General features: G+C 48.6%; 1 protein-coding gene across 4 annotated transcripts in view; it reads right to left on the reverse strand.

Moving 5' to 3' along the window:
- Positions 1-26784, reverse strand: part of LOC106748451 (protein scalloped) — a 147495-nt gene that overhangs the window by 105508 nt on the left and 15203 nt on the right. For 2 of the 4 annotated variants that reach the window (XM_014626970.1, XM_014626967.1), the window contains exon 1: positions 7693-7743. The exons of the other annotated variants lie outside the window; for them this stretch is intronic. In XM_014626970.1, the coding sequence (XP_014482456.1) occupies positions 7693-7741 (49 nt within the window). In that variant the 5' untranslated portion in view covers positions 7742-7743. Of the gene's footprint in view, positions 1-7692; positions 7744-26784 lie in introns of those variants that run through there. 4 annotated transcript variants of the gene reach the window in all.

The raw sequence follows: 26784 nt of genomic DNA on the forward strand, positions 1-26784 counted from the left end.
CAGTTTATATAGGTAACGCGATTTTGGAAGATCGTTATATTTTTTTTTTCAAATTATACGGAACTTGCGAAAGTAGTTGAAACTTTTATACGCTCGGTCAAACAGCTACCACCGGTGTTCACTGTCAACCAGCTGCGAGAAAAAAAAATCAGCATCATCGTCGGAAGCGTGGAGCTTTGAGCTAATTTTCGAGCGGTCAGGCAGACGAGGTTTCTTAATTCTCTCTCGTTCCTCCGCGATACTTTCATCCGTCCGCTCGTTCTTTCGAGCGTTTCCTTCCGTGTGAAAGCGACGCCTCCGCTTTCGATCTCGATCGATTTAAAGAGTATCGTTCGCCTCGGGGCCTATTTCCAGCAGATCGTCACGATCTCCGGTTTAATGACATTTGCAAGGGCCGGGAGGAAAAGGTCAAGACGCAGCGATGTAACCGCTGCTTTCTTCCCCTTCCCTTTCTGTCTCGCGAGAAGATTTTCGACGGTTCTTCGAGACGAGCTCTTCCCTCGCCTCCTGGTCGACGCGAATCGGTGCAGAAGGTACGGCCACCGTAAGCACCGCGCGAACAGCGATTTGTCCGCGGAACAATAGAAGGTCAGTGCATTTCAGGACGTTGCGCGACAGTGCCCGGTAACGTTCACACGTACACACTTACACAGCCGTCGGTTACGGCGTTTATGCAATCAGGTGCAGGCGGCCGCGCGCGAGAGAAAGGATTCTTGCACTTGGGGCTATTCACGTCGTCGCTACCGTATCGCGGATTTCTTATTGCGTGCCGCGCCGGTGATATTTCACGACAACGACCGTAATAACTTCCAATGGTATTTCATGCATTCTCTAAACACGCCCGATAAGTTTATCTCTCTCCACCCGGCGCGGAACGGCCGCGATGATCAGGCTCGGTACGCGCTCCTCCGTGAAACAATCACTCTGTGGAAATATTTTATCCGGTAATTCTTTCTCTCTCTATAACCGGCACACCGATCAGGACGCCTCTCCGTCGAGATCGTCGCTCGGATAAATCGAGAGACGCGCGATGAATGGGTGGTGTTTTGTAACCGGCACGCGATCGTGTGATATAATCGCTGGGAGAGGCGCTAATTTGCGAAAGTAACGATAGATGTTTGTGCTTTTTAACCGAACCGCTTTTGCTGTCATCGATCTTCGGTCCCTCGCCCAAAATAGAGAACCTTTCTCTCTCGTCGTATAATAATCATTTATTCGATATTTCGATACGAGCGCGTCGCGACGACCCAGAAATATCGTCGTCGGTGAGAAGCGAACAGGAAGTGTCGCGTTCGCCGATAGAATCGCGATATCAATCAGACGGCTTTTCATCTCGGCGAGATGAAAGCGCGCACGCGAGAACCGCGGCGAGAGCCACTTCGTCTCGCCAGATCCTCCCCGAGGGGGGTTTATCCTCGCGTATCTGCGTTCGCGGGGACGTTTTATTTCGCGGGCTTCTACGAGGCGAAAAGACGGCGGCAGGATGCAGGAGGAGGAGGAAGAGAGAGAGGCTCGGAAATAGATGAGAGCTACGGAGAGTACGAAGCGGCTGCTCTGCGATCGGGAGACAAAACAGCGACTATTTCTGGTGACGGTTCGCCTACCACGAGAGAGAAAGAGAGAGACGAGCAGGGCACGTCCGACGTCGCGTCGCCACCGCGTGAACATTATTACCCGTTTAAATCAAACGCTCTCCTGACCGAAACCGTTCATGTCCCGACGAGCGAACTCTCGCCCGAGATCGACTGCTGTTTATATATATTTCGACCGACAATAATAACCCGTTGCCAACCACGGGACTTTTATAGCGCGTTTTAGCCGTGGCCTTACAATAATGCTTTTGAATATGGGATAAAAGTTTGAAATAAGAGAACGCGCCAGTCCCGGAATTGAAGAGGCAAAGAGGAAGAAGGGAGAAAACAAATAAGCGCGAGAAGCGAGGATGAGAAAAAAAAACTGTCGGAGCAATAAAAATCCTGCGAGCCGCTAATGGACTTGTTACTCGGCCCCACGGATACGCTCTTCAACTTTATAACATTCGGCGAAATTATGATCCGCGCGAATTGACCGGCCCGACGAGTCGCTCGGCGCATACTTAAACAATATGATAGCGACGAGCGGGCAATCGAATGAGACCGAAACGAGCAAGATCCTTATTACCAGAATCCGCGCGATAAAGTCACGACGCTAAAATATCCCGTCTAGACCGGCACACTGTTTGGCACTTTAATGCGCAATTAAATGTATCCCACCGCGACGAGATTATCTCGCCGCGTTCGCCAGCCATAAAACGATATCAACGCGCGGGACCGACATTCGCACACGCGGAAGGATCGAATTCGCGATCCTTAAGCGCGGGACTTGAGTAAAGCGTAACCGGCGCGCGTCTTCCACCTGCGTGGACGTTTACCGTGATTTATCAAAGTGCCGGAATATATACGCGACGTCTCGTTTTCAAAGTTACGCACACAAGCGCGCGCAACACGAACGGCGTGCGCACACACTCTCGTCGACGAGAACATAATAGGCGCTCCGCGTCCATTAAGAAAGCGAGAAAGAGATTATACCGGACCCGAGGTTGCGACCGTTTGAAGGGATTAAGAGCCACGAGTGAGCAAACGTTGACAAGAACTACGGAAAGATCGGACCGGTTCGTGAGGGTTTCTTCAGTCACGGTTACTGAAAACTGCCTATCCCCGTGTTTCTCCTCTACGGTAGCACAGCCACTGTTCCATTGAATACGCGAACAGTGAATACAGATGTGATCGTATTGGTTCCGAGAAATCGCCGGACGTCTTCTGACATCGGCCAAGTTCTATTCGCTAAAAAATGTTTACTCGAGCGCGCTCGCTCGGGATTTTCGTCTCAGGATCGTTTCAGAATTTTATCAAAACTATTTCTCATCCGGAAAGTGGCGCGACAGAGCAGCGGGTACGTGCGGGACTACGTTAACGTATTTTACGGAATCCGTTTTCTTCTTACGAAAGACTTAATTTTTGGCCGAACCAAGTCTCGCAATTTCAAATTCGCGGAAGGACTTTTCCTCGAAGATGTAAGCGACTTGCTCTTACACAAGTATTTGCAAAATATTTAAGAGTTTGCGTGTAGATACAGGAGATATGAATTTAAAAAGTGAAATAACCTTTCGTTCTCGATCGATTCACGGCGCGGCACGGGGCAAAAGGATTATCGTTTTTCCGCCGCGGCATCGAGAGCTTGTCCCCGACAGAACGCAGGAATTTCGTGAGACCGCGTCGCAGAAACGATAAATGGAATGCGGTTGCGCGTACTTCGGCCCGGGATAGAAGACGGAACAAAGCTTTCATAATGCCGGTGGTCGTTGCAATTATGTGCATCGCATGGCGCGGAAAAATGCCGTCCGACTGATCGTAAATCTTAACGAGTATACGGGAGGATAATGATTTTCCAAGTCCATCCGTAGAACGACGCGATTCGCCCGATGAACTTTCGCGACGTGTAAGATATACGGGCATCCCCTGGAATAATAGCGTTTCCTTTTAAAGTCGTAAATGCGTGAGAGGTCCACCAGAATCGCGCTTGAAAAGAGAACTCAGATTAAGTGTTACGAAACTTAACTCTAAGTTACTACCTGAGTTTGGAAGAACCGAGCAGAAATTTCCATCGGTTGGTATTCATGCAACAACCTATATTTTCACATTTTCCCTACTTCTTGTTCCAAAATGAAATTAATGTAATTTGATTAAGCAAGTTATGGTGTTTCGATTAAAAAAAAAAAAAAGAAAAAAACAAAAAAAAGTAGTAAACTAAGGTTAAAATTGAATTTCAATGACACAGATTCTCTCGCGACGAGCTGTAAGGGATGATTTTAGGATGGGGAGAGCCCCCTCCCCCAAGGTGACGATATCCGGCTTTCGGCTTCACGACTTTGGATTATTATGATCACGTGCGTCTGCACGTAGGCACGCTGATGCATCGCGAAACGCATGCACGCGCGACACGTGCGGATACGCGGATATCGCGAGAGCGCGATACGAGCGGGAACGCGATCCGATGTGCCTTATCTATTGTTTCGAGCAATCTTGCATCGCGTGCGGACCGATAAACCCCGAAATGACTCGTAAAAGCCGGTGTGGCGGGGTTACGAACCGATGCGGCGGCTCGCACTTCGGCGGCGGCGCAGGTTTACAAATACGCGGATCAATTTTGGCTTTATCGTCCGACGGCGACTGGACCGATCGTTTTGTCCACCGAAGCCGAATGTGCGTGTACAGGTGGCATGCCCGCGTGGACACGCGTACATGCGCGCTCGAACGACTCGCTCGTCGATTAAATATTCGCGATGCATGTCCCGACAATAATTCAGTTGCCACCATCGGTGTGCCCGCTCTCCTCTCCTCTTCTTCCTTCTCATCGATCGACCGCGACCCGTATCGCGGACGAAACGCGCGGGAATTGACTATTTCGTGCGGTTACGTGAATTCGAAGACTCGCGGATTTATCGTATCGCGCGGCGCAAAACCCGACGATCGCTTTTCATCGCGCGGGAACGATCGTCGGTCGTGGAGAGAGAAAAAAAAATAGCCCGAGCAAAACGCATCGCGGAGCGTTGGTGGGAAAAAATGGGCAAAAAGGGACGACGCAGTCGTAACGGAAGTCAGCTTTTCACGGAAATTTATGTTCGCCGAGATGAATATACCCTTTCCGCCAATTTCGCACGGTCTAAATTCGCAATCCGATCTACCGCTATCGGTATTCATAGACGCGTATTTTCGCTGCCTGATAAAAAGAGAGGCAAATTGCAAATCTAATTGGCGCCACGATTTATACGACCCCCGGGATAATCCAACGCTTGTGACGGAGCGTCCCCCCCCCCCCCCCCNATCGTGCGATGTTATAAAGCGTTTTAATGTCGTGAATGCACTCACGAAATTATTTCCACGCCCGCGGTGATTCTATAAAATGTCGTCTTATTAAATATTTCATCGATCATTTTATTTCCAAAATCTCTCATAAAGTATAAATCCGTCCCCTATCGGAGATGGGATTATATCTTGGCTCTCTCGGCTCCTTGCGCGGGTAACTTTAGTTCGACTACAGAAAAGATCTATAATTAAACGTCGCGCTTAAAATTACGGTTAATGACGAGTCTTAGACCGCGAATTTCATTATAAATCCTTCCGCCGTCGACTCGAACTCGAGTTAGCCGGAGACGATTAAAATTAGTCTCCTCAATCGACGGTATTCGAAAGGGCAGAAACGGTCTATCACAAAATTGCCACTTCACGTCCGAGCAACGCACTCTCGACTTATCGAGAGTCCGTAACCAATTCATTTTCTCCGCGCGACCCACTTCGCGCGCCGTGCTCTGACGGAGGAATCACATTTCTCTACCTTCCTTACCTCGTGCTCCACGGGATACACGAACGTTTCTTTTTCTTCTCATAAAAAAAATAGGATCGCGAATCCTTGTGTCCTATTTGCACGTACGTATCTTTTCTTAATATTTCTTTCGCGCTTACTGTCGAACTCGATGCTCGCGACCTGATCTCGGTCGTCAGATCGGTTGACGTCACGTTATAACGGCCAGGTTATAACGGTAGAATACTGGATTTCTAAACGAAGAATCACTCTGGAGGCTCTGGACGCACCGAGACAGGAAACGCCAACAGAATTTACACGAGTATCAAATCGGCACTATTGAGTTGCAACATCGCGGCGTTGTTGATACGAAGCGGCGACACGCGCCGCTAGAATTTCAGCGCCGGGAAACAAAACGTCTAATTTCGAACTCTTGTTAAAGAAACATTTTCAGATACGGACTAGCGATTTATGTCGCTGCGAATTTCTCGGGGCGCCTCGCAGTCCGTCACTGAGATGGTTGGTTCGCGTTCGCGGCACGCAAAGCCACGTGGAGAGCCGACAAAGGTGCCTTATCGCGGCTAATTTATACTTTAAGAGCGGCTACCGCAGCGTGTCGTACGAGGAACGTGGAAAAGTATCGCGAAACTCAGCGCATAAATTCTCCGGGGGTAGGGGAGGAGAGAGAGAGAGATTTATCAAAATTCCAGGCAACAATAAAGGGGTCGTCAGGGCGAAGCGGGAAGAGCGGGTTTCCGTAATCGCGCGCGGCACGTCGTCGTCGCGGCGGAGCGCGATGCGAAATTCAAGAACGCGGCGGAACAAGATTGACGACGCATAAGTCCCCTTATCGAATTGTATAAACGTTTAACGCTCGTTAACTGAGAAACGTGACTCGCGCGCGAGTTAAATCGAAGAAGCCGCCTTCGCGAGAGGCGATCTGTGCCGGCCACTGCATGCAATAATAACAATAATGAAGCTTTAGCAATTTATTGGCGATTATCGTCACGGATTTATTTATCGTCTCAGGAGTTCCCTCCGAGACTCGTTTGTTCGCGCGCGCGATTATTCACCTAAATATCACACCGTCGGTCATCGGTAACGATGAGACGACAGACGAGAGACACCGTGAGAGTATCGCGGAAACCGTCGCGGCAACTTCTCTGCGATTCTTCGAGATATCTCTCTCGCTTACACACACGGATAGGGATTCCTCCTCGAGTTCGGTTTTGGAGCAGACTTTTCCCCCCCGAGTCGGTCCCGTTTTATGAGTGCGTGTGATACATGTACCGATGAGTGAAAGGAAGCCACAAGGAGCCGTGCAATAAGACGCACCGTATGGAGATTTTAATCGGCCTCGTGGCAAATTGTATTGCGAAAGACGGTCGTTTAGGAGTACAAAAGCCGCGGGCGCGTGTATACACGACACCGTGGCCTTTTCATCCTCGAGAGAGAGAGAGAGAGAGAGAGAGAAAGAATTAGAGAAAAAAAAAATTATCTCTCTAGCATCTTCCACGGCTTTCCCGTGCAAAGCGCCTTTGCGCAATTCGCCGAAGTCGCGATATAAATCATAGAGTTGGATCGCGTAGGCTGGCAGCAACAGGAACGCGCGCACCACCGGTGCCTTGAATGCACATAACTGCATTTTGCGGGCTTTTTCCGCGGTGCCTACGTATTTACGTAATGACGTCTCGAACAGAAGTACATGCGCAGAGTCCGCCCGAACGGCGTGAATAATGCTCTCGAACGAGGAACGCGGAATGAATTAGTCCGTGAGACAATAAATTAGCGGATAGCAGCTAACGATTTCCTAGTCGAGAAATGACACCGGAGAGAAGGAACGAGCTGCGCCTCGCAATTCGCTTCGCGATTCTACCGGCGCACGTCGCGTATGTGACTTTTCTCAAAGGCGAGATGCGTGTAATTTGTGTAAAAAGTGCCTTGGAAGAATTTTTTTATACGATATTTATTTATTTCTTATATTTATATTTGATGAGATAATTTGTAAAGGTCTCTCTTGCTAATCCGAAAGAGCAAGGCAACAAGTACTTTTTTATGCTTTGTGAACTTTTGCCGTGTAATCCGGAGGCAGGCGTCGTTGGTCATCGAAGAAATTGGAAGACACCGCGCGTCAAATTGTTCGCAATTCAAGAATTACCGCGTAACATCCGATTCCGCCCGTTCGTGATAAATGCAAATCAATAATTCCGCGGGAAACTAGGAAATTAACGAGCGAGAGGCAAACTGGCAGACAGAGAGTGAGAGAAAGAGAAAAGAGAGGAAGATTAAAAGGGTGTATCTACGAGCAGCCCTAACCAGGGCCAGCAAACGCGATTATTATGCATACGTAACCTGGTATCGCATCCGACGAGAACGCACGTACGCAACGCCGATCGCACATACGTGTGCATACGCTACAGCGAGGAAACAGACGCTGGAAAATGTGATGCACTTACCTGAAACAAAGAAAAAAAAAAAGCTTTTGAGTGTGTGACATTGGCATTCGTAGTTTATACATCTCTGTAATCTACAAAATGAATGGCAGCCGCACGTGCCTCGCCACGATACGTGCTTATCGCGCGTCCCCTGACCGCCCAATTCGTAAAATTACACGACGTGATTAACAAACAAAGGAAAATATGCACATTTCAGGAATCGAATCGATGTTTTATTTATCGATCACACGACGCGTCGTCGCTCGCGAAAAAGTTCTTCTATCTATGAGCATTCCCTCTGTCGAGATTTATCGAGTAATCGTAAATCAAAATTAATCGACGGGGAGTGTATCACAACGCCGGTGTCCTTAAGGTGTCGGACGGATCTTTAAATACGCTTCGAGTGACTAATCGTGTCTTCCCAAGCACGACTCGGCGATGCGCCTTCGATCTGTGTAAAGACGATCGATTGCGTCTCGCAGGGGAGAAAGCTCCGAGAAATCCCCTCTGCCGACCGATTAATGAAAGAAGCCGCCAATTCGGATCGACGTAATACACACACACACACAAAAGCACTCACACATACTCCTTTCTGTTATTTCTCGCAAACGCCCACGCTTGGCTGCTGGCCAGAGAGCAACGAGAGATCCTGCTCCGTCGAATCGAAAATAATCACGCTTATCCCTTCCTCTCCCCTTTTCACGGACTGATAGATCCGAGCTAACTGATAAATACTCGCCTGATAGATTACCGACGCGGAGAGCGAAGAAAAGAAGCTTAATTAGATTGCACTAGCGCGGGGAAAAGATTTTTTTATTAACGGGCGAAGGCTTTTCTGGAACGTCCCATTATTTCGGCGTCCAGAGAAAGGAAGAAAGAAATAAAAAGAGACAAAGTATTATCCGCGATTGTAATGAAATATTTTAATTTAATTTGACGAACATAATTAAATATCTTACGCACTCGACACTTAATAAGATTCGTGTTGAAATTTGTGTTATTTAAGAGCAGTTTCTCTATTTACATCATATTACGTAATTTAGCATGCCTTCGAAAAAAATTCGTTTGCGTGAATAAATTTAACTTTTGTAACGTTACTCGCGTTTTACATACGCGCATTTTCAATAAGAAATAGTAAGCACGGAAGACATGCGCATACGTTTACCGAACTTTTAGGACACATGTGTGAAATATTACGAGAATTTGAGGTACGCACGGGTCGCATTGATTCGTGCGCAGAGATCGAGCGATAAGTTTGCGCAACCTTATCGCGTTATTATCAAGGAAGTGTGCGAAGGATTACGAGGTTGTATTAATTTATTGCCGACCGCTGTTCATTTTGTAAATAAAGACGAGGAGCGATCGTTATTATCGTGACCCGGCGATCCTTGCGTTCGTGTTGCATAATGAATTATCGAATATTCGGACGCACACACGAACATCATGAATGACACGAGGCTAAGCTGCGAAAGAGAAAAAGTAAACTTTGGGACCGGTTTTAATTTACGATTACGATCATAATATCGTTGTCATAATTCTTTAAATAAATGCGGAATGCGCTTTCTCTAAATGTCGCACCGAGAGATTCTAGAACGGAATTAAGAGAATCCGGAATCCCGTCTTAACGTTAACCAACGCGTTTTGCGAAAACGACTGTAAATCACTCTGGACGCTCGAAATTGCACGTGGCGCGCGTTGTTCTTCTTCGCGCGCGGACGCGAATTATGAGCGGGCAATTTTTGGATCGCGAACACCGTCACGCGATTGTTCACGATCATCGGGCGGCTCGAGCGACAGCCGGCGAAGATATCCCGCCTGGCGATTCGCAGGCAGGCAGGCAGACAAGCAGGCACAGGCAGGTAGGTAGGCGTCGAGCGTGGGCGAGCAAGCGTGTGGCCTGTCCGCCGATTTAAATATTTAACTCCGCTTAAACGCCAGAGCGAGGAGCACCGCCGCCATTATTCGCGAGTAATAATTCCCGTCGGTGGGTAAACGCGGCCGGGAAAATTAGCCGGCCGTGAATCATTCACCGTACCGGAAATCGCTCTTTCGAATTTTTAGCGACGCGCCGGGCGTCTGAAAAGACGGCAAGAAGAACAACTTCGCGCGTGTCCCGATGAATAATTGAGACGGTCGTGCTGGTGAATTCTATTAAGACGGAGGGGAAAAATGCCGGGGCGAAATTCGATCGCGCCAAGTCGGCGGTTACGTCGCATTTCCCGACCCAAACCGGCACGATTTGAGTCGCGAACATCCCGAAGAGAATGAGGGCCAGGAAGAGTGGGGAAATTCGATCGTGATGATTCACCTCGGCCGTGTCGTAACTTCCTCGAAAGGGAAGAAAGAGCTGATTTTACAGTACAGTCGTGATAAATTTCCGATAAACCACCGGTATAGATTTCAGGTGTCACGCTGTGTCAACATATTAAATTAGCATTAACGGACTCTTTCGAAGAACTAAATGGCTCGATGTGTATATACTTCGCGTTACGAAATCTACCCGCCATCTACGAGCCATTGACTTCTTAAAAACCTGACTCACGATCGACTGTGTTTCGCTCGGTTTAACGGCGGTAGCCCCGATGCTATGGAGAAATTACGATTGTCGTCGACCTTGGGAACGACGAGATCGGCCGCTCGACTCGGATCCGTATGAATTTCGAAATATCCGATGACGAGAGAGAGAGAGAGAGAGAGATCGCTCCTCCGACCTTCCGTAGTCGTCAGCCAGGTAGACGCCGAGTCGCCGCCGAATCATGTCCTGCCGTTGCTTGTCGGAGACCGGCGGATAATTGAAATTGCACGCGAGCCAAGAAACCGAGCTCGGTCGAGTCGACGACGTCGAGTGGAGAAGGCGAAAGATACCCCGGGAGTCGTTTCCGCCGCGCGCGCGCTGCCGCCGCTCAAACCACTTGCCAAAGTTTCCCCACCATCGCAGAAACTCATTCATGGATCGCGACCGTTTCGCTCGCGCTCTTATTGAGTGGCGACCGACGTAACGCGCGGAAATATCGGTCGGCGATAAACGTCAGCGGTTGTAAACGGCGCAATTACGCCGCGTGAGAGGCGAAGTCGCTTAAATTCAATGGGCACGCACTCTCTCTCTCTCTCTCTCTCTCTCTCTCTCTCTCTCTCTCTCGCTATTTAATATGTGGGATTTTGTACGACCTCGTAGTGTGTACGAGTATCGTCTATAATAATCGTAGGAGAGGAAATTCTTTTTGCGATGTAAATTAATGAGATATAAATTGAAACCTAATTAACGGTGTGTGGTAAAAAGTAAGAATAAATGTGCTGGTGAATTGTTAATCAATTAAATTCGAATATCAATTAAGATTCAAATTACCGCTGGGATCATTTTCACGCTCGGAACACTCTTAGAGGATCGATAAGCGAGAGATAATAATACTTCGTTCGATTCTACGCGCTCGGAATCGCACGCATCTTTGTGAGTACGAGCTATAATTACACGTGAGTCTCTCTCTCTCTCTCTCTCTCTCTCCCTCTCTTTCGCTCGCGCGGAAAGACTCTAAGGACTGGATGCGTGTCCGCTTTTATTTTGACAGCGAGCAGCATTCTCTCCGAGCGCGTAAAACCGCGCGGTGTCGAGCCGCGCCTTTCAGCTGGAAGGCGCACTCGACTATTTTAGCAGCGAAATAATTCAGTCGAGGGTTCAGCTGGGAGAATCGCGAGCATGAGGGGACGGGAAAGGAGGAGGGGGCGCGCAGAAGAGAAAGAGAGAAGCGGACAGAGAAAGGGGGTAGGCACAGCGTGCCATGATATGTGGGTCCTAAAGATAGAGCACCCGAAACAACCGTAAACCTTTTTATTTCACCCGCCGCCGACGTTGCCGCGGAGACCTGCGGCTCTCCCCGTGTGTTTCCCGCCGTGTAAACCGCTCTTTCTCTCTTATGTTTTCTCCTCCCTCTCTCCCTCGGTCCGCCCTTTTTTGCAACAGAGAGAAAAAGCCCCCTCCCCGGAGATTACGCTTTTACCGGGACACGGCGTCGTCGCGGTGCATTATGCTATAATTCGCCGCGTTTCGTAATTTCAGCGAACGCGCGCGACGCTCGGCTCGCTCGCTCGTATTATTCTCTCGCCGTTATGACGCTCTCGCTCTCTTTTCCGGACGGACAATTAGCGTGGTAACTTAACAGCGGTCTCGAATATGACTTTAATTACGAGCGAGTCGAGATTATTCGATTGCACTTGGCGAGCGATACTCAACCAATTATTCGTCGCTAATTGCTCCTCGTTACGATAACAAAGACTCCGTAATTAGGTATGCTCATTGGCGCCGATAAACATAACGTTCGTGTAGAGAAAAAAAAAAAGAGAAAAGAAAAGAGCGAAACATCGCGGCTCAAATAAAAATATTCTATCAATAAGAGCGAACGGGATTAATTTAACAGTCTCGAAGTAAAAGTGCTTCCGCGCGAGACCGGCGGAACTTATTCCCGCGACTCCCGTAGTTTTATAAGATTCATTACAACGGTTACTTTTGTAGAAAGCTCTCTTAATTGCCGGCCGTAGCAATTAACGGACGAGAAGTCTCGTAATCGCTACGGTCGATCGAAGTATCGACGAACTTCCGTTAACTTATCTATCGCGTTAAGACGTACGGCCCGTTAGCGAGGAAATTTCTTCATCACGGAGTCGTACGATCGTAAGTCGTGTTCGGCCGACTTTACGACCGAGTCATCGAGATGAAATCGAAATAAATCTCTCTTCAACAAAAACATTATAAAGAAGATCCATTTATTATCGATTCGATTAATTAATAGAAAAAGGAGGAGAGAGAGGGAGAGATTGAAAGATAAAAAAATCCGCGATAATTACTGCGTATCTCGTTTCGAATGTGAACCAGCCGAGAGGACAGGTTTGTCTTTGAAGATACGTAAATTTCGGTAATGTGAAATTTTCAGAATATATTGCGTTTCTGTTCGGGAAATGGTGAGAGAAGGACACGGCGGAAATGCTATTTGTCGTCGACGAGAAGCGGATCCTATTAAGCGGCAGACGTATTTATCATACAAGAAGCCGATATAGAGCAATCGCGGCGATGGAGACCGCGGTATAAATGGCAATCGGCCAGACTGTATTGAGCGATATTGTCCAAGTCGATTACACAAAGGACCGCTATCGTGCAGACACGCCGGCGGTTTATCGGCCGACGCGGCGCATCGCGTCGCTACGTTAAAATCCAATTAGAGACTGTCGTGCGTCGCAGCCGGCGAAACGATCGGTCGCAGCAAAAACAGGCGAGACGAGGAATTATAGATAAACTATATATAATCGGATATATTTCATCTGATAAAGATTTCCTAATATCACAGATAACTCGACGCGGCGACGACGATGCAATTAATCGCTAATCCGTCGCTTGACATTCCCGTGAAAGCCAATTACACGTCTCGCCTCGGGACCGCGTCGAGACCGACCGTACAAACGACGTTATTTTTCATGTGATGCATGTGGGAACATGAGAAAAAAATGTACATCGATTTGAACGCTTCCCGGCGAATTTGATGATAAATTGTAAAAATACACTTTTGTTTTCCTTTCTTTAATTTCCACGCAATTTGCGAGCACCCCTTTATTAATATGGATGTTAATGAACGATTGAACGAAAGAACCAATTAAAGTGGTAATTATTTTTTTCAGCTCGGAGAAACGCTATGATGTAATAATGATATCTCGAGATAATTGATTTAAAACGCGGAGTTCGTTGGAAGATTTTTTTAAATTTCACGATCGAGAGAAGGAACGAATCAGCACGATGAGCGAGATTCAAGCGCTCGCGGAAAGGGAAGTCCTTTTCTCGTCTTGGTAAACTCGAACGGATGCGAGAAGCGTTCCTTGCTCGCGGTTACGCTCGGCTTTCCATTCATTCGTGAGTCTCGATCGCCCGTCGTTATTATGAAATATAGTCGTCGTTATACCGTTGAGTGACGTCACGCAGGTGCGGCCACGACGACGGTGCCACGTGCGTTGCACACGGGTTCGCCTTAACAAGCGGCTTCGACTCGGGGCCAGACGGAGTCCGGGTCGTGTCGTTAAGCACCGATTATCCTGTCAGTCGGCGCGACGAAAAATGCGCTCGATTCTCGCCGACGCTATTAATCGCGAATGAAAGTAATAATCTCGAGATCGCGGCTTTGCGGAAGGACGCGTCGACTTTCAGGCGAATTTTCCGACACAGAATTCTCGGTGAAAATTCGTGCAACGCCGAATCGAATGATCCGCGGAGAAATCTTCGGATTTTCGTGCGACGGCGTGCTCGATCGCGAGCGCTTTTCGACGCCGGTACTACTCGCGCGGCAACAGCCCGTTACGTCTTACGAACGTAAAGAATAAGTCTACGGAGCTGCGTCTCGCATCTGTCGCGCGCCTTCCCCTCCCGCCCATCTCGCGCTTCTTTCGCGTAGCCACTCTCTTTCTCCCTTTCTCCGTCACGCTGCTGCATCCTACGGATGGATCACGAGCGAGGCGCAAACCGGCCCGTCGGCTCGAGTCTGTGCGCCGCTGCTACGTACACACGCGCGCGTGAACCCATCGAGATGGAGCTCCGAGAGAAAGATAATGGAAAGAAAACGAGCGAGAGAAGGAGAGAAGAAGGGGGCGTCGGTCGAGGAGCTACTTGACTGGTTGACCCCAGGCCCCCTTTATGTCAATTTCTCGTTATACCGCGCTCCTTTCGCCGCGATGCGGGAAGGAGCTGCGCGCTCGGTACTTAGTTACGGACAACGGAGATTAATTTTAACGCGATAAGAGAGAGAGAGGGTGGTCAAAGAGAGGGGTATAATGGATGATCGCGCGAGAGACGGCAAATAATTTCGCCCGAAAACGATCGATCGTCGAAGACGAGGAAGACTACGACGAGGAAGACGATGATGACGACGGCGGCGGCGTGGCCGTGTCTCTTCTCTTCGAGTGATTTACTTCTTCTTATTGGAAGCCAGAAGATAGATCGTGGTAGCGCGGAAGAGGTCCAGGGTAAGGAAGGGACGACGACGGCGAGAAAGACGAAGAATAAAGTGGAGTAGAATGAGAGAGAGAGAGAGGGAAAAGGGGGACTGGATGCGCCGTCTCTCTGCATCTTCCTCGTCGTCGCCTTCCTTTGTTCCCACGCCACTCTCCGGACCCTTCTCGTCCTCCCTCTCCTCCTCTTCTTCTTCCTCCTCCCTCTCCTCAGTCCCTCCTTCTCGCGCGGTCGACCTGGCCCCCTCGCCCTTTCGTGATTCACCGTTACACACAAAGGGGAGCTCGGACTTTCGGTGTAAGCGGATGAGTGAGAGAGAGAGAGAGAGAAAAGGAGAGAGGATAAAAAAAAAGGGAGTAGAAAGCCATCGCGCGCCATAGTTCCAGGATGAGCCAGGATGCTTCGCAGGTTCTTTCATGGAAGAAGGCGCGGGGCTGAAATCGAGAAGGAAGAATGAAGCTCTCTCGTGCCGTCGTGGTCCTTCATAGAAGTCCGATATAGGCGCGCGGCGAAGAGGAGAGCCCTATAAAATCACCATTCTCTGCGCGAAAAACCGGTGGTACGGGTAATCGTCCGGCGAGTCGATTAGCGCCGAGAGAATGGGACGTTCTCGCGATCCACGGCCAACTGTTTGGACCATTCCTCCGTTCGTTCGCGGAGGCAAGAATTGCGAGAGTACCCGAGAAAGATAACCCTCTCCCCGTTGTACGCGATTTCACAATCCCGTGTAAAGTAAATCTGCGGATACGGAATTTCACGCGCGGTCACATGCATAATAAATCAGCGTAACGTTAAGAATTGTGCTATCTTTCGGGAGAGCGTATGAAAAATCGCCGAAATCGATGTTTCGCGACATTCTGTATTCCATTTCGCGCTTCGCCCTTCGTTGCCAACAAGTGAAATCCAACGTTTCGAATTTGGTACGAGGTCCGTCTCGGACGGTGGTGCTCGGTCGTAACATCGGATCGACCGCGGTGACAAATGACGAGGAGAGAGGAAAGAGGAAGAGGAGGTCGCCGGCTCGTAGAAGCCAGAAGGATCGACTGTCGAGAGCAACCGCGCGGAAAACACCGCGGGGGAAAAGTCGTCCGCTCGCAGGACGCTGCCTCTCGGCTGCATTTCGATCTATGGACGAAATAAAGCGAAGGTCCCGTCGGATAAATTGACCGGTAGCCTGACTCCGAATGGGCAGAGGAGACGAGAGAGGGGAAAGGGAAGAGATGCAAGAGAACAGAAAAAGTAGACGAGAAGTGTGCAATGCAGAGTGTGCGATTGCATCGGTCAGAAGGAGAAGGCCGAGGGACGCGGGGGGAGAGAGAGAAGAGAAAAGGGGGAGAGAGCACCGTTGCCGTGAGAGTACGCGAACGATAATTCGGAGCCGCGCGGGCAGCTCAAAGGACCCGCGGGACGATATATCAATGCCCTGCTTGCGGAACAATTTCAACTATCCGCGATACACAAAGAAAAATACCAAATCGAATGCCCGGAATAGCGGCGAGTGGAGGCCCCCCTTCTGCTGCCACCCCCCTCGCCCTCCTCTTGGCCCATTCTCCGTCGCGCTCTCTCGCGCGTCTCCTTTATAGACACCCGATGCAACCCTCCTCGCTCCCCTCTGTCGTTCGTTCTCTCTCTCTCTCGGTGGATACGTTCCTGCTGGACCGGCTGCAATGCCAATGGACTACCACGGACTCTCTTGTCGGACTTCGGGAGCGGGAGTGAGAGAGAGAGAGCATTCGCTTTCATGTGTACGCGGTGTGTACGGTACGTGTGCGATTGTTCGCGGCTGTGTAAGCGATCGGGAATCCGGGAGGACCTACCTATCGACGGGGAATAAATTAACGAGCCGCAGGAAACTCGCGAGTGTTCCGTGGGAAGGCCGTAGTCGGAGGGCAAAGGGAAGGCTGTGGGCCTCCTCCTTCGTGGGGAAAAGAAGCCGCTTCCGGCGGGAGAAACGCTTCTTCGCGTAGCGTTGGCCGAAATGCGAAACCGATTGGGCAAAACCCGCGAGGACTTTTTGCCCGGGAAATTTATTATTCATGGCTCGGGATTCCGCGGTAAACGCGCGGTCGCTAGAAAAAGGACGACGCGGTCGTCAAGAACGATCGGAGCGGAGGAAACGGATGGGGAGCAGAAAAAACAGGTAATCGCAAGAAACGGGGCAGGAACATCTCGAGAAGAGGCCGCTCTTCCAGTAATTACCAACAAATAATTTCACTCGTTAGAAAGAGCGCCGAAACGCCGCTCATTACCCCCCTCCTCTGCTTCCTTCCGCGGGATCAAACCTCGGCGAAGACATAATTCTCCCAAAGCGCGGCGGCGCACGATGTCAATTTCTCCGTCGACTTTTCAATTACGCGCAGACCGAAGTTATCATCGGACGTCGCTCCCGTGCACCGAGTTATAGCGCGTCGAACGACGATGATGAACGTTGGTTGCGCGAAGCGAGTCGAGGCAACGGCACGGCTTCTCTCTAGTCGTATCTGGCGCACGGCAGCTATATGTCAATCGGGTGATGGAGCGGCGGTTTGGTTATAATTGGATCAGTTTAGTTAGGTATTGCAAATATTGGCAGCCAGGGAAGCTGCCGACCCAGTGATGAAACCTAATTGGGTAAGTCGGTCTGGCTTCGCGCCAAACGAACCGGCCCAGCTTCGAATTCTAGATACCCCGATGATGCCTTCCGTCCTCCCTTCTCTACCCGCGCTCCCACCGCCGCCGCCGCTCCTCGCAACCGCGCACCGAATCGAACGCACGGAATTGACACGTAAATACAACGAGCTCGGAGTTCGTGAAAATGGAAACGGACGCGATGGGGAATTCGTTCGAATCGGCCGGGTTTAATTGGAGCACCGCGTCGTGACGCGACCACATGCGACGACGAAATTGCACCGCGACGAAACTGTCGAGAAGCGCGTCGGCAATAACGCCGTGCGATTGGACGAACATGATTAGTGAACGGTTGAGCTTCTTTTGAGATATCGAACGTGTTTCTCGTGTTCGAGAACGCGGCATTGACCCTACGCTATTTCTACATTCGTCGGGCTCTCGGGTGATCTTGCGGACAATCAGAAAAGATTTCGACGCGTCTGAATCTCTCAAGGCTGAAACAGACACGCGTCGATCTACTGATTCGACGCTTCGAGATTCGCGATTTAAGCGTTCTCTCGCGAACGACGAATTGATTTGAGAAAATTTCGACGGAGCACCTGATGCGCTTGTGTCCGTTCCCGAAGAGCGGCACATAGATGCTGCTACGCGGTCGCGAACGCATCGAATATTCAAGCGGCTCGAATCGGTAATTTCGTAACCGAAGTTCAACTTGAAATAACCAAATACACGCGCCGTCCCACTATTTGAATATTTACAGCCGCGGTTGAGATCCGAATCCGCTTCCTTCTCGCCTGGCCACCGTATGTACGAGCATGAGTTTTTCTCTCTATCTCTCGTCCGAATATAATACTCTCGAAACATATTTCGGCGCGGGGTGAACGAACCGAAGAAAAGCGACGTGTCAGCCGTTGCCGGGATGCATCGTGCATTGTAAACGAGCCGGTCGACAAGTGCGCACTCGGTAGTGTTGACCTTTCAATGATGCTAAGCCGCTGCTCGTCGCTGCCATTAAACGCCTGGCCGGCACACACCATGTGGACTGCGTGTCGGTTGGGGGACTCGTTTTCAAAAGCGCGCTAAACATCCGGATATTTTGCAGCTTTCGAGTAGCCTCGTGTTCCTCCTGATACGCTCGCGCGCGCTTTGTCACCTCGCGCGATATTCACGCTCGCCGCAAACGGGCGATGAGTGCGAGCAGGTTCTATCATTTCACATCGCGTTTTGGCACACGGTAACAATTATCTCGCAGTCCAGACGACGAGTGGACGCCCGATTAAACACACGGGTCTTCCGAGTGGCTCGCGATTATGTTTTTATGCGAGCGGAGCACTGTGACAGCTTTGTGTGTAACGTTCGCTCCGCCAACCAAAGCCGCCGCGCGATTGAAATAAAAATATAATCAAGCGCTTTGCAGTCGTTTAACATTTCCACATAGGACAGCGGATGGTGGCATATAATTAAAACTCGCATCATTGCCAAGGTACGAGTAGAGAGATGTTTCTTTTTTAAATCGTTATATATAATCTCGAGATTCGAGCAGAAAACCGACGATGATTTCACAACGTTCACGTCTATACACAGTTCCGACAATTCTCAGCTCGGCCATTTAAATCAAGATATCGCCGATCCGAATTAATTCTAGGGTGAGGGAGAGAGAGAGAGAGAGGGGCTGATTCATTCATCTTGACGCGCGAAGATCATCGTCAGCCTCGAGAGAAACGACGTGGTTCTTCAAGGTGAGGCTGTTCTTAGGACACGTCGAGATGGTCTCGCGATACAATGTAGTTGGCCAACGAGCAACTATTTTTACAGCGGCGACGTTATACAAGCGCGCCCGCGCGCGTATAAACGCAAAACGACCACCCGTCGACGTTTATTCTCTCTCTCTCTCTCTCTCGCAAAGTTGCGATTTTTTCACTTTTGCTCGACGTTTTGTTCAGATGCGACGTATTATCATGGAAAGAAACTGGAGTAACGCGTCGGAGGGGGTAAACGACGACGGAGGTCGCGGCAAGTTCGAGGTTAATCGTACGTTTGGCAAGGTTCGCCTGTCGCCGCGCTCCGATGGGCCGCCCACGTTATGTAAGCCGAACGAGGAGGGAGTATCGTCGAATGTAATAATTCCCGGTGACGTCGCCGAGTCGACGTTTTCTTTTCGCAAAAAAATAACGGCGAAGATGGGCGACGAAAATAAAACCGCGAAATCTCACGTTCTCGCACATTCGACGAAAGTCGGAACAAGATCCGTCTTCTTCGATATCGAAGGGGCAAGCGGGCATGAAAGTGCGTGCGAGAAGTTGCAATATATTAACGTTACACTCTAAATTGAATTCACATTATTCTTCCAAATTCGAAACTTCGGCTATTTAACTGAAATTCAAATATGTTATACGGGAGCGCATAATATCTTTACTCGTATTATGGAAATGTGAAGCACTCACTCCTTCTCCAGCAGCCTCTTCGACTTTAAGGATACATCCCATCAACAAGTATCCCGCTATTTAATACATAGTGTTCCGAGAGCGAGACAAAGGGAGGAAATATGATGAAAAAGTGTGCAAAGAGGCGAACCAAACGTACTTCCAAGGAAGAGAGCGTAGAGATCGACCGGTTATTTCGACAAGTGTTTCGAGATGTGGGACGCGTTAGCGACGTTCTTCAGGACAGAAGAGGAATAACGAGCGACACGTTCGTGAAAGGGAAGATGAGCGCTATATCGAGCCGTGTATATACACACACAAATACACTCGCGCCGATATTCGTTGTATACATATGTATAGGGTGACGGACGATCACGTGAAGCAACGGAGGGCCCAACGGCCAATACGGCCCCGATGAATAATTCACAAGGTAAGGCGAGCAAAGAGGCACGATCGCGGCTCCCCGATCAGGCGGCGGTCCTCCACCGCGAGGAGGGAATAGGACGCAACCTTTACACGGCTATTACGGGCGCCGTTATTATTCTCTCCTCATGCCGAAATATTCGTGCGTACACGGAAAGCTGCCCGAGGATAATCGCGACTTCCCGCCGATTTTCGAAGAATCGTACGGACGACGAAGTGTACAATCTGATCATCGATCGCTTATTGCTAGCGTCGATTAATCGCGCCATGACTGATTACCGTCCGTGACAAAAAGCCGGATGAGTTGTTTCGTATAAAAAGAAAAGAAGGATACGTCTGAGTGTACGAGCGTATATTACGCTCGTTAACCGTCGTTGTACCGTTCATCCGCATCGTCATCGGCGAATCGCGCTCGCGAGGTTATCAAGATGGTATTCGGGACGCGCGTACCTATCGAGATCTTCAAAGTAGAGTTCTGAGAACGTCCAAGTTCTTGTCCGCCTCGTCTAAATACGCGCGGCCGGTTCTTTGATCGGAGCTTTCGTACCGTCGGTTATTGGAGGAATATAAATAAAGTGTGTCCCCCTCCCCCTGCCGCCGTATAACTCGCGCGTTATTTACCGACTATTTTTATTGCAGTTAGAGGCAACCGCGACGAGAGCAACTTTTGCGCGAATTCACTTGGCGCAGTTCACGTTTTACGTCTTCTACGCGGATCTTAATATTGTAAACGGCGTCTTGTAACCTCTTCGTGTTTACTTTGGGAGATGAAAATTGAAATGTCAGAATATCTGGAAACTAAAGCGTTATTGAAATAGTCGCTCGGGACATGTTACTTTGCGTACATGCGCACAGATACGCTAGTACGTTGCACGTGTGCGCGATAAGTCCATTTGAGATCACTTCCCGGTTCGACCGATGAAGGCCGTAGAAATCTACGAAAATAATAATAGAGTAGAAACCACGTCGGCCGCAGGAAATATTCATAACTTCTTTCCGCGACGCCAGCTCTAACGTGACGAGTCTAACTAACATGGCGATGTTGAAAGCGTTTAATTTGACACCGTCTGTGAACACCAACGCAGCGAGATAAGGCGAGAAAAGTGTATACGAGACGAAGGGGGAAGGGGGGAAAGAGAGTTACTACACCGCCAAAGTGTGCATTGAGAGCCACGTATGTTACCGCAGTCGTGTACTCAGTTTTCAGACTAACAGGTGAACCTCGGTAACTTAATCTTTTTCTGCTCGCCTATCAAACTTCTACACGCGTGCCTATACGTGCGTGCGTGCGTGAGTACGTCGACAGGCTCGATCGCACTTCGAGCCAAACGCTTTCCAGACTGCACTTTTTATACGACTCGTGCATCTACCTACGAAACTGTATTATCTCGAGAAGACAATTTACAATGATCTCTTATACTGATTAAAAAATAATCCCGGAAAGGTGTCACAGGATAATACGCTATAAATACTTACATCGACATACGGAAAAAAATCTGGTTGTACTAACCAGAGAGGGAACAACCTTTTGATCTGTACTGTTAATCTTCAGTAATTTTGTTTAAAGCAGCTGGCAGTAGCAATAAGCGAGTAATTATCAGGGAAAAAGCGTGAAAATCGTCCCAATTATGTAAGGATCTCGCCAATTCAACGGCGGTCAGCCATTGTATGATAGCTTATAATATTCGGCTGTTTATTTTATCGCGAATCGGAGCGCGAACGTGTCGAATATAAATATGCTGGTGAGACGAACTCTCGAGATATTAACGTCGCGAATATCTAAATATAAGTAGACGGTTTGAGAAACGTCGCCATCGGTGCGATTACGTATTCGTCGCTTCTTCTTCTTTTTTTTTTGTTCGAGCGGTGCCGTCGACGCGGCGCGGATATTAAAGCCGCAGCTCCTCCCTCCCCCTGCCGTTCGTCGATATCAATTAGGAATACGAGCGCGGAAATGTCAGGCTTATTCCTGTGAAGGTGCAAACGCGGCGGATTTACGGCACGAGGAAGACATCTCGCGCGCGCATAAATGAGACGGGATCTCTCGACAATCATCGTTTAAAATACGCCGTCGAAAGAGCTCTTCGTTGATTTCCGTGAATCGACGAAACGAGCCTGAAGACTCGTCGATCCGGTCCGCGAACTCGGCGATACTTCGATAGTAAAAGTATCGTCTAGCTTCTCTCTCTCACTCTATGACATGATGAATCTTGATCGGTCCCCGTTAATTCGCCTGTATTAATTAAATGTCGACACGTGAAATGCGATATCGAGCGGAGATCATCATTCACGCTCGAAATAAATTAGATAGAGTGACATTTGCGAACGATCGTTCCGAGAGGTATCCCACATATATTTTTCTTCACTTGCAATTAGACTTGGTGAATTTTTATTCCATAAATCCTCGCGGACGAAATTACTTGTCAAAATTACGATATCCCCCATCGCTTCGGTATCGTCGACGGGAAGCGGAAGATACAGCTCGACATCCCGTGACATTCGATGCCGAATCGAGCGAAGGTATCGGGAGCTTATTAAATTTAAGAGCGCTTGGATACTCGATAGCGCACGAGAGAGTTAAAGTACGGACAGCCGCCCGTTAAAGTGAGGTATCGCCGCGGAGCAACTTTTCGAGACAGCCCGAAAAAGAGGCGGACGACTCACGGTTTCGGCCGACGGCTAACTCGTGTATTGCGTCTTGCTTGAACATACACGAGGATAATTCTTTAGAAGCAACCGACCATGGGAGAGGAGAGGAGAAGCGCGAGAAGGGAGGACAGGAGAGAAGCGGTGCGTCAGCTCCCGCCAGAAATAACGCGGATAAACTTAGACGGCCCTCCGTCCAAGAACCGACCAAAGCCGAAGACTCCGAAGCACGATTCGAGTCCTAATGAAATCGCTCGCGAGAAGAGCCTACTCGTTCAGGATCGCGCGTGCCCACCCTTTAACTCTTCCTCACGCGAAGGAAAAAAAAAAGCGGGAGAACTGTTGATCTTGCAATCGCGAGTAAAAAATTATACAAGACTATTAGAGGAGCGAAGCATATAAAAGCTGAGACATCGACTTCATCAAGAGATTATACATTCAGAATTTCATTAACTTAATCGTGCCACGTTGACGGTTTAACGGACCTCGCGTTGTGCAGAGGAAGAAGGTTAATTAGCGTAAAAGATAGGAAAAGTCGCGGAAGAGGGAGCACGAGAGGGAGAGAGGGCAGGAGGAGAAAGAGTGCGCATCACGTCCACCTGGCGGGCGGCAGACATCGCGCTGATAAATTTACAGTCCGTACACGGTCCTATGAGCGCAGTTACCGCCGGAAATAAATCCATCTCCGCGTAAAAATAAAACTGGAACGAGGGGAGTCGCGACACACGAGCCGCTAAGAGAGACCCACGGGCGTTATGATAAACCGCGCGCGATCAAAAAGAGCAGCGCGTGTAGCGAGAGGAACGGACGGGGGATTGGCGCGGACGAGTGTCGTTTCGTGATGGTTCACGACAATCGATGCGTCTGTAAAAAAAAATACATAAAATGACAGTCCAAAATCGAGACAGCGAATTGTGATCGAGACTCTTCATGTACGCGCGAAGAGATCCATCAAGCGTAAACTTTGAGGGTAAACCGATAATGTTGAAACTGGAGTATTTATTCTGCGAGAAAGAGAGAGGAAAGAGAGAGAGAGAGACAACAATTGAAGCGCAAATTCGCGGCATTCATCGATATATGCACATTCGTTGCGCACACGCCTCGTTATTAACGCAGCCATTATTGTCCGATAAAATTTCTGTGAATTACGATATCATATTCCGTTTAGCGCAAAGTATACTCCTTTTTTACGCGCAGTTTCGAGAATTGAACTAATCGGTATTAACGCTCTCGTTTCAATCACTAACAAGGATTATAATACACTCTCTGTATGCGTATACCGTGCCGCACTCGGCCAAGATACTGTACAGAGGGGCTATTATATCCTTATTAGGAACGAAGCGGACATAATTCTCCGATAAGTTTATTTCCGATAGCGTGAAAAATACGTTACGCGCCGATTACAATGATAGAATTTGCAGAGATTATATCGAACGATAATGAATACACTGAATATTACGATTTAATGCTAATTAACGATATTCTATCGCACTCGGCAATAGAAAAATAAGATTACAGCAGAAGGAACCGCGAAATCGACTGCGGTCTCGCGACCGTTTGGTGCGATGTTTGATACAAGACAGCACTGTGACGAATCAAGCCCCTGCCAACAGAATGCGGGAGGAAGAGAGACGGGGCGCTAACGAAGACCAAGAGGATCAAAGAGGGATGGAGGAGGCGGACGAGCGAGCGAGCGTACGCGAATGAGCCGTCTCGGTGGGCAGATGACGCAAACGCTAATGACTGCTGCATTAATCTAATCTGGTCCGGGCACCAATAATAACACGCGAAAATGACACTCTATATTCCGGAGTCTGATTACGAGACACGGCTCCTTCTCGGAAGCGTTCGCAAGGAACACCGGAAGGGAAGAAGAAATTATCCGAGCACGCGGCGGTCATCACTCATTACGGCGCGAATGGCAGAAACTGCGTGTGTCGCCACTAGAGGAGGATATAATTACAAGATTCTCATTGTGTAAAAATCGGAAGATGATTTTCTACGAACTGTCGAGTCGGAGAAATAGCTCTCGGTCTTCAGTTTCCTTTTTATAACTCATGCATGAGAAAGAGTCCTGAGACGTCGATGTAAGCAATATAATTGCATTTTGTAATAGATTTTGTAATAGAAGATGCAATGAAGATATTTCAGATCTAATAACACGTCGACTGACATATGCTGATCTTACGATCTTGTTTATTTGTTACGACCTTGTCACTTTTCCGCAGTGTCTCATAGAAAATTGCGCGCGATCGGGGCTTACGTAATTTTTGATCAGTTTCCAAAAAAAGTCCCATAACCGAATTAAATTGGAAAATGCAACTACGCCAAGTGCAAATCGATAAAAGGAAAGGAATATTTGTAATAGAAAGTAATGATTCGCGAAAAACCTCAGACATGTGCGACAGTTGCACGTTTAGCTTGCGAAGAGACGAAATAGCGCGCGAACTTCGCAAATCTTCGCCTTCGCAAACATCATTGAGGCGATAGTAATTAAAGCGTTAGTGACGTCGTAGAGCTGGCGTATCGTACGAATACGCCATCAAGTAGACGATCGTCGTAATTTCTGGACGATTGCTACCGCGATTTTGGTGCGGTTCCAAGCGTAGGCAGGTAGGTGAGCGGCCTTCGTGGAACTCGCAAATGCACGTATCGCACACATGCGCGCAGGATTATTATCGTTCACGGTTAACAATTATTCCGAGAAGCACGTCGTTCACCCACATTTTACATCATGGCATGAGCGAGCATCGTCGTCTTCGCGCCTTCATCCTCGCTAAAACGTCGCCACACAACATGTCACTTGGCATACAACACGTGAACAAAGTTATAATCGCGAGATTTACTGATATAACGTACGAGAAGTAATCGGCAAAAACCGGGCGCTAATAATAGAAGAAGGAACAACAATATATCATTGAAGTTTGGGCATTTGTTTTCAACAAATTATTTTTTTTTTCTAATAACGTATATCGTTCTACGCAGTGTCAAACTACCGTCATTCATTTGCACGAGCCACCAGAACTTTCGGCAGAAATTTTTCTTTGTAAATGTTCGCGCGCAATACTACAATTTTTTGTTAATTTATGTTAATTGACATTGACATATTTTGCACAATTTCATTGTTTTTTGTATATCTTCGTTTTTCCTGAGATTAAACTTGAAAAAACATTTTTCAAGTTTTCGCTCGAAAATCGCTCTGAACTTCAATCACTGATGGAACAACTGGGTTATTCGGGTGCGTTACAGTGCCCCGCATGCTCGCCAACCGGCGTCATTCAAATTAATCGAGTTCTATTGTCGAAAGAGGATTTGCATTTGATACCGTCGGCTATCTTACTTATTTCTTTTTCTTACGCGACAACAATGAGAGACGACAGACAGTTTCCGTCGAGACACGAATTCCTAAAGCGAATCAATGTTCGCCGGGCCAAGGGACGCCATTCGTCGAGGAGCCGAGAGAGGTGTCGATCGTCGCGATCACAGTATGCAAGGCGGAAAATAGCGCGATATATCGGCACACCTTCACGTAATTCCTACGCGCGATATGGAAATCTGCCGGGTAAAAAAATATTGTTCGCGACCGCCATATGAATATGTATCCAAAGTTCTCTTAATTAACCTTGCAGTTTCCGCGGAAAAGTCTGATAACACGGAGGAACAAAACAATGGCCGTTCAGCATAACTAAATAGCATCCGTTCGATACGAGCGCATCCGCGAAAACCGCGAGCTCGCGGATTTTCTCCCGTGGAGCGATTATCTACTGCAAAATGTCGCTGTCTACCGAGAAACGCGCACACGTACACGAATGCAAATTCACCAAAGTGCAGCGTCGAGAAAATCGACGGTGGATCGACAATCGCGATAATGATCTTTTTATTTGGCGCGGCGAACGCGAACACAGCAATTGCATAAAATATTACGTAC

This window comes from Dinoponera quadriceps, unplaced genomic scaffold (assembly GCF_001313825.1).
Source record: "Dinoponera quadriceps isolate SergipeBrazil2010 unplaced genomic scaffold, ASM131382v1 scaffold2183, whole genome shotgun sequence".
Lineage (NCBI taxonomy): Eukaryota > Metazoa > Arthropoda > Insecta > Hymenoptera > Formicidae > Dinoponera > Dinoponera quadriceps.